Source organism: Furipterus horrens, unplaced genomic scaffold (assembly GCF_987537825.1).
Source record: "Furipterus horrens unplaced genomic scaffold, mFurHor1.1.pri manual_scaffold_5, whole genome shotgun sequence".
Lineage (NCBI taxonomy): Eukaryota > Metazoa > Chordata > Mammalia > Chiroptera > Furipteridae > Furipterus > Furipterus horrens.
The window spans coordinates 93,376,036-93,390,330 of NW_028327175.1; the positions used below are offsets into that span (position 1 = coordinate 93,376,036).

Here is a 14,295-nt window from a genome sequence, read left to right on the forward strand (position 1 = left end):
TGGCACGGTGTTCAGACCTCACACCTCACGATTTGCTCATTTCTGGCCGAAGCTGCCTTCTTCAGGTCGGACCTTAGTAAAAAACTAAATGGGGCGGGGCAACAAGATCCCCGCCAGCCGATGTACTGGAGGAGCCTCAATCTCCGCGCACCCGAGACACAGAGATGCAGCGACGACCTCCCGGATTCCTAGAGGGGGTCACTGCGGCCGCCCACAGCGTCCGCGGGCGGTGCTATGACGTATTTCCGGCTGCGCCTGCCGCGGTACGCGTCTAGGTGTCCTCGCGCCAGGAGTGACTGACTCACGGTGAGCCTTATGATTCTCGGTTAGCTTGTCTGACGGAAGAGGAATCCTAGGTCGTAAAGGTTCGGAGAGGAAGGAGTAGATGTACAGCTCTGGTCCCCGAGAATCCCACAGACCGGTCGTGGAAGCGCTGTAAGGAGGAGCCCCGTACCCTTGCCCAGCCCCAGAGGCGCTTGTTCCCTGGAAAGCCTTTTTCTTCTCCCAGGGTTTTAACAGATGAAACTTTGTTTCGAAGTTTCGGATCAGTTTTTTATGAGCTCCGTGAGCCGAGCAGGGGCTGCCATCTCTTTATCCCTGGCTCTCAATGGGAGTCCGTACTCGGGGCTAATTGATGAAACACGCCGTAGGGGTTTGGGGACCTCCTCTGAGAAACCGAACCTTTTTAGAAGTCCTGGGTAGTTCTGATCCAAGGGAGTGAATAGTGCAGTTGGTCTTTGTTTAGGTTAGAAAGCATGCAAATAACAGGAATCTGCTCAGGCTGGAAACACGTACCATTTGTTAATAGTTTGTCAAGAGAAAAGTGATCTGGTGCCTGAGGTACTTGGAAACCTATGTTAAGGAACGGTTCAAATAACCGTTAATAAGAAAAAGTTAAGAAACAAGACGATGGTTTTCAGGTATTGTAAGGCGACTACGGAGAAAGTAAGTGTTGGTCTAGGACTGAACGAGGGTCTGTGAAGACAGAATATAAAAAGAAATTATGAACAATTTGGTTCGATTTAAAGAAAAGCTAGACAATTAGAATTGTCTCACACAATTCTGTGCCTCAAAAATGATCAAATTTGCCTGCCTGGGAGTTTTCAGGTACAGACTGAATATGTTAAAGGCATTCTAGCCTTAAATTGTTAGAATCTATGACAATTTGATTTATTTACGCACTTTTATGAGGATATACACGCTTTGGAAAACTGGCATAAGGGGGGGGGGTGAAAAAAACTTGAAACAGAACAGAAGCCTTCTGCTTATAGACCATGAAATTTTGTTTCATGGATCTCTTTAGTTTAACATTCTAGGTAGTTCACTGTGGTTGAAGACAATGTGAGTTAGTAGTGAAGCCTCCATTTTCTATCTACATGCTTTTTGGTTTTATCAGCACTTTATTAAGAAAAATTCAGCCCTGACTGGTGTGGCTCAGTGGGTTGGGTGCCATCCCACAGAAGGAAGGGTTGCCACTTTGATTCCCTGTCAGGGCACATGCCTGGATTTGGAGCCAGGTCCTCAGTTGGGGGCCCGTGAGAGGCAACCAATCGATATTTCTCTCACATATCAATGTTTCTCCCCTATCTCCTCTCTTTCCCCCCACTCTAAAAATAAATACTATCTTTAAAAAGAAAGAAAGAAAATTTCAGAAGCCAAGACCTGCAGGGTGACCCTAAATGAACCTTTAGACAAACTCAGCATGAACAAATGTGAAATTACTGGCTTTCCTCATGTGAAAAGAAAAAACAACCCAGAGCATTATCAGATTATTTTTTAATATTTTCCAGTCTGAGGGGTTGGAGGATTTTTTTTTTATTATAACTAAGGTTGAGCATCTTTTCGTGTGTTAACTGCTGCGCTGAGACTTGAAAGTTAAGTAGAAGCCTGACATGAGAATTGGGCAGTGAGTGAGCATAGGGAATGAGAAAGGGAGTGATGACTGAAAGGGGAGGCAGAAGCTGGGGTTTGTTTGTCGTGCAAAAAAGTAAAGTAATTTTAAACAGCTGGGTGATACAAGCAAATCTGTGTGTTTTTAAAAATATTTAAAAAACTTTGTCATTCGTATTGGTTTTAGAGAGAGAGAAACATCAATTTGTTGTCCCACTTATGTATTCCTTGGTTGCTTCTTATATGTGCCCTGACCAGGGATCAAACCCACAACCTTGGCGTATCAGGAGAACACTGTAACCAGCTGACCTACCCGGCTAGGACAAGCAGATTTGTGTTTTAAACCTCTGCAGATAGCCTTTGAGCCTGTGCAGATAGAATTGCCAAACTGGAAAATGGCCTATGTGATTTCAAAGGACGAAGGACTATTATAATGTTGCCAACTAGTTCAATGCTAAAGGTATTTGATAAAATTTAAAAATAGGCTTTGTGTTATGTTTGAAATAGATCTGTTAGAAATTGTCACATTAGGCCAAACGAGGAGGCGGTCCAGAAAAGCTCGAGGCGGAAGCAGCGTCAGCAGCAGCAACAACAGCCATCTGCCTTCACCTGTAACAAGTGCGGCAGGGATTGTCACTCCCGAGTCGGACTGCACAGCCATTCTCGGCGGTGCAGATAGACTCTCAAGAAGCTACGCCATCGTCTCTTGAGACGGACGGCTGCCGACGACGACGATTGGAAGAAAGTCAGAAATTAACTATTGTTGCTCCTAAAGACAAGGCAGGTGCCTTAAAAAAAAAAAAAAAAAATCCTAGCCCTGGCCAGTGTGGCTCAGTTGGTTGGAGTGTTGTCCCATAACTGAAAGGTTTTGGGTTAGATTCCTGGTCAGAGCATATACCTAAGTTTTGGGTTTGATCCCCAGTCCAGGCATGTACCAGAGCCAACCAATTGATGCTTCTCTCTTGTATTGATGTTTTTCTGCCTCTCTTCCTTCCCCTCTTTCTAAAAGCAGTGAGAAAATGTCCTCAGGTGAGGACAAAAATAATAATAATCCTAAAAGGAAAAGTCTTCATAGGTTTTTAAATGTCTAATTCTAAGAATGGTCTTCTTCAATATCATAAGTGTTGAAGTTAACAGTCATAATTCTTTTTACCACCCCTGCATAATAGAACAGCATTTACTAAAGCTGCCTGTTTGCCCCCAAACCCTGTATTTTTAATTTAAATAAACATTTTAGAGTAGTTTTAGATTTATAGAAAAGCTCAAAGATAATACAGTGAGTCCCTATCTACTTCTCACCCAGTTTCCCTTGCTAACATCTTACATTACTGTGTATATTTGTCACAACTAAGGAACCAACATTGATACATTACAATGAACTGAGCTCCACGGTTTATTTGAATTTTACTAGTTTTTCCCTAATGTCCTTTTCTGTACCCCAGTCCCATCTAGGATACCACATTACATTAATCTTCATGTCTCCTCAGTGTACTTTGGTCAGTGGCAGTTTCTCAGTTTTTCCTTGTTTTTGGTGAAGCTGATAGTTATCTAAGGACTACTGGTCAGTTGTTTTTGTAGAATGTTCCTAAATTTGGGTTTGTCTGATTTTTTTGTTTTTTCATGATTAGACTGGGGTTATGGGTTTTGAGGAGGGAGACCACAGTAGTGAAGTGTTCTCTCTGTTCTTTTTTTTTAATTTATTGATTTGAGAGAGAGTGGGAGAGAGAGAAACATCAATTTGTTGTTCAACTTATTTATGCATTCGTTGGTTGATTCTTGTATGTGTCCTGACCAGGGATTGAACCCATAACCTTGGTGTGTCAGGATGATGCTCTAACCAACTGAGCTACCCAGCCAGGGCAAAATAATCTCATATCATATCAAGACACATGACTTATCACTGATGATATTAATCTTCTTTAAAAAATTATACAGCACACCTGTGTCTCCCAGATCCTTTAAGTTCTGAACTATGAAATACTAAATACTAATTCTTCCCTTTATTAACAGTAAGAAAATTTTACTATGTATTAATAACAGTAATAGAAGTATTCAGAAACACATTAAGCTAACATTGTTATACTGTTTACATTATTTGCTTAGATCTTCATTGGAAAGGACTGAAGAATTAACAAAAAAATTATTTCTATTAAGGTAACATTAGTTAGTAACATAAAAATTTCAGGTGTACAACATTATAGTTTGATCGCTTTGCACTTTTATTTCATGCTCCTCACACCAAAAATCTAGTTTCCCTTCATTGCCATATATTTTGACCCCCTTTACCAATTTCGCCCTTCCCCCTCTGGTAGCTACCATTATGAATGATGTCTGCATCTATGAGTTTGTGCTTGTTTTGTTTTGTTTGTTCATTTGTAACTTTTTTTTTTTGTTTTAGATTCCACATGTGAGTGAAGTCATACAGTTATTGTCCTTTTCTGGCTGACTTATTTCACTTATAATAGCCTTAGGATCTGACCATGTTGCAGCAGATGGCAATATTTCACCTTTTTATGGCAGAGTAGTATTCCATAATGGTGTTAATTTTGATCAAGTGAATGAGGCGGTGTTTGTCACATTTCTCCACTATAGTTACTTTCCCCAAGCCTTTCTTATTTTTAATTTATTTTTTATTTTTTAATATTTTATTGTTTATGCTATTATAGTTGTCCCAGTTTTTCCTGCACTGCCCCTCTCCACCCAGCTTGCCCCTCGCTTCCATAATTGCTCCCCACACTATTGTCTGTGTCCATAGGTCCTTCATATATGTTCTTTGACTCATCCCTTCACCTTCCTCCAAACAGTCCCCACTTCCCTTCTCCCTCTTAAAGCTGTCAGTCTATTCTATGATTCTATGTCTCTGGTTCTATTTTGCTCATGAGTTTATTTTTTTATTAGATTCCTCTCATAAGTGAGATCATATGGTATTTGTCTTTCACCAGCTGGCTTATTTCATTTAGCATAATAGTCTCCAGTTTCATCCATGCTATTGCAAAAGGTAAGAATTCTTTTTTTTCCTGCTGTGTAGTATTCCATTGTGTAAATGTACCACAATTTTTTAATCCATTCATCTACTGATAGGCACTTAGGCTGTTTCCAAGTCTTGGCTATTGTAAATAATGCTGCTATGAACGTAGGGGTGCATAAATTCTTTTAAATTGGTGTTTTGGGATTCATAGGGTATATTCCCATCAGTGGAAATTGCTGGGTCAAAAGGTAGTTCCATTTTTAACTTTTTAAGGAAATTTCATGCTATTTTCTGTAGTGGCTACACCAGTCTGTAATCCCACCAACAGTGCACTTAGGGTTCCCTTTTCTTCACATCTTGCCAGTGCTTGTTTGTTGATTTATTAATGATAGCCATTTTGGCAGGTGTGAGGTGATATCTCATTATGGTTTTTATTTGCATCTCTCTGATGGCTAATAATGCTGAGCATCTTTTCATATGTCTGTGGGCCATCTGTATGTCCTCCTTGGAGAAGTGTCTATTCAGGTCCTTTGCCCATTTCTTTATATATTTTGGAGATTAAACTGTTGTCCAGTGTATCATTGGCAAATATGTTCTCCCATACAATCAGTTCCCTTTTCATTTTGATAATGATTTTTTTATCTGTGCAGAAGCTTTTTAATTTGATGTAGTCCCATTTGTTTATTTTTTCCTTTACTTCCCTTGCCTAGGAGATTGGCAAAAATATTGCTACGTGAGATATGTGAAATTTTACTGCCTGTGTTTTCCACTAGGATTTCTTATATTTAAGTCTTTTATCTATTTTTGAGTTTATTCTTGTGTATGGTATAAGTTGATGGTCCAGTTTCATTTTTGTTGCATGTCCCTGTCCAGTTCTCCCAACACCATTTATTGAAGAGAATATCTTCACTGCATTGTATGCTCATGCCCCCTTCGTTAAATATTAATTGACCATAGAGACAGGGTTTATTTCTGGGCTCTCTATTCTGTTCCATTGATCTATATGTCTGTTCTTATGCCAGTAACAGGCTGTTTTGATTACAGTGGCCTTGTAGTATAAGTTTGATATTAAGGTCTTGTGATTCCTCCAACTTTGTCCTTCTCAAGATTGCTGAGGCTATTCGGGGTCTTTTTGGTTCCATATAAATTTTTGGAATATTTGTTCTAGATTTGTGAAGTATATCATTGGTATTTTAATAGGAATTGCACTGAATCTGTAGATTGCTTTGGGTAATATGGACGTTTTAATGATGTCATTTCTTCCAATCCATAAACATAGTGTATGCTTCCATTTACGTGTATCTTTCTTAATTTCTTTCTTCATTCTATAGTTTTCTGAGTACAGATCTTTTACCTCCTTGGTTAAATTTATTCCTAGGTACTTTATTTTTTTTGTTGTCGCTATAGTAAATGGGATTTTTTTCTTAGTTTCTTTTTCTGATAGTTCATTGTTGGTTTACAAAAATGCCATGGATTTCTGAATATTGACTTTGTACTCGACTGCTTTGCCAAATTTACTTTTTAGGTCAAGTAGTTTTTGGTGGAGCCCATAGGGTCTTCTATGTACACTATCATGTCGTCTGCAAACAATGACAGTTTTACTTAAACCTTTCCAGTGTGGGTGCCTTTTATATCTTCTTCTTTTCGTCTGATCACTGTGGCTAGGACCTCCAGTACTATGTTGAATAAGAGTGGTGAAATCAGACACCCTTGTCTTGTTCCTGACCTTAAGGGAAATGCTTTAATTTTTGCCCATTGAGTATGATGTTGGCAGTAGGTTTCTTGTATATGACCTTTATATGTTGAGGTATGCTTCCTTTATTTCCACTTTGCTGAGAGTTTTTATCGTAAATGAGTCTGGATTTTATCAAATGCTTTTTCTGCATCTCTTGATAAGATAATGTTATTTCCCTAGCCCCTTTCTATTCTCTTTGGAAGCAAATTGGTAAGTATAGCCTACATTCAAGGAATGGAGAGTTAAGCTCCACCTTCCTGAGAGGAGTAACTACATAAATTATTTGGAATAATTCTGTATGGGAGATTTGTCTTTTTTCCCCTATTTATTCAATCACCTTTTCTCACATCAGTATGGGCTTATGTATATTTATTTTACACTTATGGTTACAATCCAGTACAATATTATTTTGTTGCTCGGGCTTCTGTGTCCCTTCGACATGCCTCGTTGTTTCTTTGTTTTTTTAATACTTTGTGGCATTACAAGGTGCTCCAGGTTCATATTCAATATCCCCAACCTAGAATTAGCCATTTCTCCACCTCTAGTTTTTGTTAATGGAGAAAGATATTTAGAAATCAAGATACGGGCTCACGAACTTATCTAATTCTGTATCAACCTCTGTCTATATTACACTGGACATATGTTCATACTACCATATTTTTTTTAAGATTTACTTATTTTCAGAGAGAGGTGAGGGGAGAGAGAAAGAGACGGAGAGAAACATCAATGTGACAGAGAAACATCGATCGGCTGCCTCTCGTACATGCCCTAACTGGGGACCAAACCCACAACCCAGGCATGTGCCCTGACTGGGAATTGAACCAACCTGTGGGATGATGCCCAACCCATTGACCCACACCGGTTAGGGCCATATTGCCATATTTTAAATTTGTATTGTTAATATTTTTTAAAACTCAATTTTACAGTTTTACTCCCTAAAAGTAGCCCCAAAGATCCATGTATCACATTCTTTTCACAGATATTTGAGTGTTGCAATCTACTAGACATAAAATAGATGTTGGGACTATAGCAGTAAACAAAACAGATGAAAGTGCCTGTCCTCCAGAGTTGGTATTCAGGGAAGGAGACAGATAGTTAAAAAAATTAAAATAAAATTTAAAAAAGATAAAATATATATAGAATTTGTATGGTGGTAAGTGATTTGTAGGAAAAGAATAGGAGGATAAAGACTTCCTTGTAAGGGAAGGTAGTGTGCAATTTAAAACAGGGTGGTCAGGGGTGCCTCAGCCAGAAGGGGACATCTGAGTACAGACCTGGAGGAGGTGAGGGAGCCAGGCATGCATAATCTGGAAGACGTGTGTAATCTGCAGGAAGTGTTAGTGGTAGCATCATGGACAAGGCTCTGAAGTGGGAGTGTGCTTCACAAGTCTAGGGAACAGTGTGGCTGAGTAGAATGAGCAGAGAGAGAAGTACAAGATGAGATCATCTTCAGCTTATATAAGCCATTTATGCATCTTTTTATTGTCTCTACCTTTATTATTAATATAATTTAATGTAACACCCACATAGATTTTTATCTGTTTGGCTCTTTATTGAGACTGCTGGAGTTTTCCTTTTCTAAATATCCAAATCCAGAATGGAAACACCTGTGAAAAATGCTGCTTAAAGTTTGAAAACACACTCAGGAAGGCCAGTCACAACATACAAGATTCACTAATTTAGGTATTTTTCTTTCAAAATATATTTAATGAATGCCAATTATGATAGACTGATTCTATTGTCTGTTTATTTGGGGGTTTTTTGTGTTTATTTGTATATTTTTTTAAGTTGAACCTGTAGCCTTAAGAACCAGAAATCCAAAGGAACCAATATTTCTGCTACACAGAGTCCCATCTTTAGTGAGGCTGTTTCTGGAATCCGTATGATGACCAAGGTACCAGGAATGGCCACAGGTATGGGCCCTAGTCCTGCACAGGAGCAGGTGAGGCCTGTTATTGTGAAAGTCAAGGAAGAGAAAGAGAAATGCTTTCCCAGCCTGGAGATGTTCCGTCAACGCTTCAGGCAGTTTGGGTACCATGACACACCTGGACCCCGGGAAGCCCTGAGCCAGCTCCGGGTGCTCTGCTGTGAGTGGCTGAGGCCAGAGATCCACACCAAGGAGCAGATCCTAGAGTTGCTGGTGCTTGAGCAGTTCCTGACCATCCTGCCTCAGGAGCTGCAGGCCTGGGTGCAGGAGCACTGTCCAGAGAGCGCTGAAGAGGCTGTCACTCTCCTGGAAGAACTAGAGCGAGAATTGGATGAACCGGGACAGCAGGTAGGCTGGGGGAAACTTATTTTTATCCTCGAGACTGGGAGCATACTATTCCAGGCAGGAATGTGTTTGTCTATACAATACGAATAGGTAAATGTAAGTTTCTACTGAGTTAGACCATGTGCCCTTTTTTTTCCTATTGCCCTATGCTAGCTTTAGCCTTGGGAATTGAATGAGAGGGTATTTTTATTTTCTCTTTCCTAGAGAGTCTATATAACTCCCCTGAGATTTTCTTTCATTCTAGTTAAAGCGAACTTTGCACAAACCCAGCCATTCTTAATTGTCTCTAGGTTTCACCTCCTCCAAATGAACAGAAACAGGTGTGGGAGAAGATGTCTTCTTCAGGAACAGCAAAGGAATCCCTGAGCAGCACACAGACATGGTCTGTGGGGACAAGTCCCCAATATGAATCTTGGGGACCCCTGTATATCCAAGAGACTGGTGAAGAACAGGATTTCACTCCAGAGCTGAGACAGAATCAAGGTAAGAACCATCTGTCAGGTCCTCCTTTGGTGCCCAGGCCTTTGCGATTGAAGAAACAGGCTAATTCTAATTACTCGTTGTAAGGTGACTCCGTAGATTGACTTGACAGGTTTAGCTGACTAGATAGAATAAGTTCCATCTCCTTCCTCAGGTGCATTTCAGTCAGGGTTCTAGCATGGAAACAGATGTCACACGCTTAATAAGTTCAGCTGAAGTGACTTTAATAAACAGACTGGTATGGAGGTGTGGACAGGTTGAGTGAACCAATAAGAGATGGTGCTTGTTAGTTTATTAATGATTTAGTGAACCTGTTATAATCAGCTTTGGATTATGTGGAAATGGTCATTGGTAAATTCTTTTTCAACTTCTACCTCATTAGGCTATTTAAAATGTTTAACTTTTAAGTTACTTATTTCCTACACATAGTTCATGGCAACTTGAAAGGAAGCCTGTATGAGTAGCCAAGTGATTGCTCATCATGGAGAGTGAGAGAGATTTCAGTTCCTGCTGCTACAGTCATCAGCAGACAGTGAGTAGGGTGTGAGCCTGGAAGCAGCTGAATGGTTACTGCTGGGAGAGGAAGGAAATAGATGGTCAGGTGGAACAGAGAAACAGAAGGACGAGAAAAGGGGGTGGGGAAAGTACCTTCATTGACTGGGGCTTCTGTACCTGTGGAGGGATCACCATGCTCAACTGGAGCCCATTTTTCAGAGGGAGCTTCTCTTACTTCCCTTTTCCATGTGTGTGGACAGTTAGATGGACTTTAGCAGTGTGATTGCCTCATGAAATGCTCTAAAAAGATGTACTGCTTTAACCTGATTTCAACAGTGTTACTTTATAACGAAAAGAATTACACGACATAGCCAATATATAACAGTAAATGATGAGAGTTGAACCCTGGTGGGAGTTAAGTACTTTCATTCAAATTAATAGGGGAGTAGAATGATTATAAATGGACTGAACATTCTCTTTCATTGCTTTTATTTATTTATTTATTAAGTGTATTTTATTGATTATGTCATTACAGTAGTTTCAATTTTTTTCCCCCTTTGTTCCCCTCTGCCCAGTACCCCCCTTCCCTCCAGCAATCCCACCCCCTTTAGTTCATGTCCATAGGTTGTGCGTATACATTCTTTGGCTTCACCCTTTCCTATATTATTCTTAACTTCCTCCTGTCTAGTTTGTATTTACCAGTTATGCTTCTTAATCCCTGCACCATTTCCCCATTTCTCCCCCTTCCCCCTCCCAGCTGATAACTCTCCGAATGATCCCCATACCTATGACTCTGTTCCTATTCTGGTTTGCTTAGTTAAATTTTGTTATTTTTTAGATTCAGTTGTTCATAGTTGTGAGTTTGTTGTCATTTTAATGTTCATAATTTTTTACCTTTTTCTTAAGTCCCTTTGACATTTTATATGATGAGCTCCTTTAGTTTTACCTTGTCTGGGAAGCACTTCATCTGCCCTTCCATTCTAAATGATAGCTTTGCTGGATAGAGTAATCTTGGTTGTAGGTCCTTGCTTTTCATCACCTTGAATACTTCTTGCCAGTCCCTTCTTGCCTGCAAAGTTTCTTTTGAGAAATCAGCTGGTAGTGTTATAGGCACTCCTTTGTAGGTAACTCTCTGCTTTTCTCTTGCTGCTTTTAAGATTCTCTCTTTATCTTGAACCTTTGGCATTTTAATGATGATGTGTCTTGGTATGGTCCTTTTTGGGTCTAGCTTGTTTGGGACTCACTGTGCTTTCTGGACTTGTATGTCTATTTCCTTTGCCAATACGGGGAGTTTTCCTTCATTATTTTCTCATATAAGTTTTCAATTTCTTGCTCTTACTCTTTTCCTTCTGGCAGCCCTATGATTCAGATGTTGTCACGTTTAAAGTTGTCCCAGAGGTTCCTAAGCCTCTCCTCATTTTTTTTAATTCTTGTTTCCTCATTCTGTACTGGTTGACTGTTTTCCTCTTTATGTTCCAAATCATTGATTTGAACCCTGGTTTCCATCTCTTCACCATTGGTTTTGTGTGGATTTTCCTTCGTTTTGCTTAGCATAGCCTCCACTTCTTCCTTTATGCGTTTGCCGTACTTAAGCATATCTGTCAAGCCCTTGAGCATCTTTATCACCAGTGTTTTGAACTCTGCGTCTGTTATGTTGGCTCTCTTCTCATTTGTTAGGTTGGCTATCTCCTCATTGCTTAGTTCTCCCACTGGAACCTTGATCCGTTCCCCCTTTTGGGCCATACTTCTCTGTCTCCTCATCTTGACAGGCTCCTGTGTTTGTTTGCCTCTATGTCTCAGGTAGAGCTGTTGCTCCTGTTACGTTGAAAGGGGCAGAGCCTTAGGTTTTCTCGTTAGTACAGGGTGACCTGTTTCACCCCGTTGTGGTGCTATGTGTTGGGGAGGGGTCTGAGAGGGAACAGTGTTGCTTGCTCAGCACTCGCCCCTTTTCCAGGCAATTCTCCCACTTTGTATGAGACTAGCGCCTCTCTGGTTGTTGCCCTGGCCGTCGTTCTCAGAGGGGGTGGCCCTTTAAACAATCAGACTCTGCTGAGAGATCAGCAGTTTCTGCCTCTGCCCCAACCCCCACTGGTTTGCACAGTCAGAAGCAATGAGGCTTTATTTTCCCCAGCTGCTGGGATTGTGAGCTGCATGGTCTGGTCTGGAGCTGGGAACGTTCCCCAGGTGTCCCTCCTGACTTTTTAAAATGTGTGACTGCACTTTTAGTCAGTCTGCCACTGCCACCACCACACTGCATCCTCTTTACCCTGGCTCCGCTCCTCCTACCTGTCCAGATGAATATTTGTTCTTTATATTTTTGTTTGTTTGAACTTACATGCAGCTCGATTTTCTGGAACTTCTGGTTATCTCTAGTTTTGAGGTAGTTGTGTTCCTTCTTAGTTGTGGAGGGAGATGCAGCATGTCTGTCTAGCCTCCATCTTGGCCAGAAGTCTCTGCTTTTATATTCAGCTTCTGTGAGCATAAGAATTTTTCTGAGTTTGCCACTAGCTTCTTTTCCCTTAATTATTCTTTTTACAATCCTTAATCAAATTTGACCCTTCTGCAGTCTTTTGTTTCACTCTGCCTGAGCATCACTCATTTTCTTTGCTGCTATCCCAGTAGACTTAGTTTTGCCTTATTGCCCTCTATATATGAAGTTTTTCTCCTGGCAGAAGAAACCAGGTACTCTTTATACCATAACAGTTTCTGAAGGACTTGTGTGACAGTCTGGTATTATAAACTAGATTTGATGGTGGCTCATATGTATCATTGTGATATTGTGACCTCTCATAGAGCAATATTTGGTCACCCTTCAAAACTCATCAGTGTCATCTGATGATTCTTTGTTCTTTAACAATTTCTTCTCAGAACAGGAAACAACTCACATACTTATTCTGCTTATTGTTTCAGGTTGTAAATCGAGCACCCAGAATGAGGAATCCACAGATAAGCAGAAAAATTCTGAAGAGTCTCATGCAGAAGAATTCAAACAGGATATTATTCCCATGGCTATTGCCAATAAATGTGAGGCCAGGTTAGAAAGGCAGTGGGTAAATCTTGAAAAAGAAAGAGGAACAAAATCCCCTCTCCTAGGCAAAGGTTCCAAGAAAGGTAGAGAATTAATGCCCACTAAACCTGCCCCAGGAGAGAGACGTTACATATGTGCTGAGTGTGGAAAAGCCTTTAGTAATAGCTCAAATCTTACTAAACACCGGAGAACACACACTGGGGAGAAACCCTATGTATGCACCAAATGTGGGAAAGCCTTTAGCCACAGCTCAAACCTTACTCTTCATTATAGAACACACTTGGTGGACCGACCCTATGACTGTAAGTGTGGAAAAGCCTTCGGTCAGAGCTCAGATCTCCTTAAACATCAGCGAATACACACTGAGGAGGCACCATATCAGTGTAAAGATTGTGGGAAAGCTTTCAGTGGTAAAGGCAGCCTCATTCGACACTATCGAATACATACAGGGGAGAAACCTTATCAGTGTAACGAATGTGGGAAGAGCTTTAGACAGCATGCAGGTCTTAGTTCTCATCAGAGACTCCACACTGGAGAGAAGCCATATAAATGTAAGGAGTGTGGAAAAGCCTTCAACCACAGCTCCAATTTTAATAAACATCATAGAATCCATACGGGGGAAAAGCCCTATTGGTGTGATAATTGTGGAAAAACCTTCTGTAGTAAGTCAAATCTTTCCAAACACCAGAGAGTCCACACTGGAGAGGGAGAAGTGATTTAACCATCAATCAAGTATGTTCTTGGTGATACTTTGTTTTTGTTTTTTAACTTTAGAACATGAATTCTAGGAAGAAGCCAGGTAATTGTAATAAAAACTTCAGTGGTAGATTTTGTTTCACTCAACGTCAAGGAACGCTGGAGAGTGAAGGTGGTGGCACAGTGGGAAGGAAGGTCCCGGAGGGTGTGGTGGAGTCCTCACTCACCGGCTTAACTGGGTCAGGGTCCCCTCACCACACTTGAGGACCCATTAACCATGCCAGCATTGCCTTGTGTATAGTTAAAATTATGTGTATCACGTATAATTATAGAAAGATGTTATAACTTTTTAACATGCATTCAAGAATTATGATTTGTAAAGAATTGAGTCATTTGAACACAGTCTAATCTGATTCAGAATAAATGTATAATATCTCGTAATGCTTCAAGACTGTTATTATAATAAATGGCATGTTTATTGAACACTAGTCTAGAGAGGAAAAAATGTTCCTACTGGTTTAGCTTTTAGAAAATTTGGATTTGAGGTAAATAGAACAATTAGTACTTGTGAATGAATATGTGTACATATTAGGAAATTGCAGTGGAGTATAGAGGAGCTGCATCTTGGTCTACATTGTGCTTTTTTTTCTACCTACTGAAAACATTTCATCATTGGGAACATTTTATCAGCCTCTGTACATTTTGGTTGTGTATATTCTGTCTCTGCCAAA

The 14,295-nt window shown here is 40.3% G+C and overlaps 1 protein-coding gene across 9 annotated transcripts in view; it reads left to right on the forward strand.

Moving 5' to 3' along the window:
• Nucleotides 1–14,005, forward strand: part of ZSCAN21 (zinc finger and SCAN domain containing 21) — a 55,046-nt gene extending 41,041 nt beyond the window's left edge. Inside the window, exons 1-4 of one of the 9 annotated variants that reach the window (XM_090276692.1) lie at nt 242–306; nt 8,440–8,868; nt 9,156–9,348; nt 12,751–14,005. In XM_090276692.1, the coding sequence (XP_090132818.1) occupies nt 8,476–8,868; nt 9,156–9,348; nt 12,751–13,589 (1,425 nt within the window). In that variant the 5' untranslated portion in view covers nt 242–306; nt 8,440–8,475 and the 3' untranslated portion in view covers nt 13,590–14,005. The other 8 variants (XM_090276691.1, XM_090276695.1, XM_090276694.1 and 5 more) reach the window with 8 other exon arrangements.
• Nucleotides 14,006–14,295: the final 290 nt, after the last annotated feature.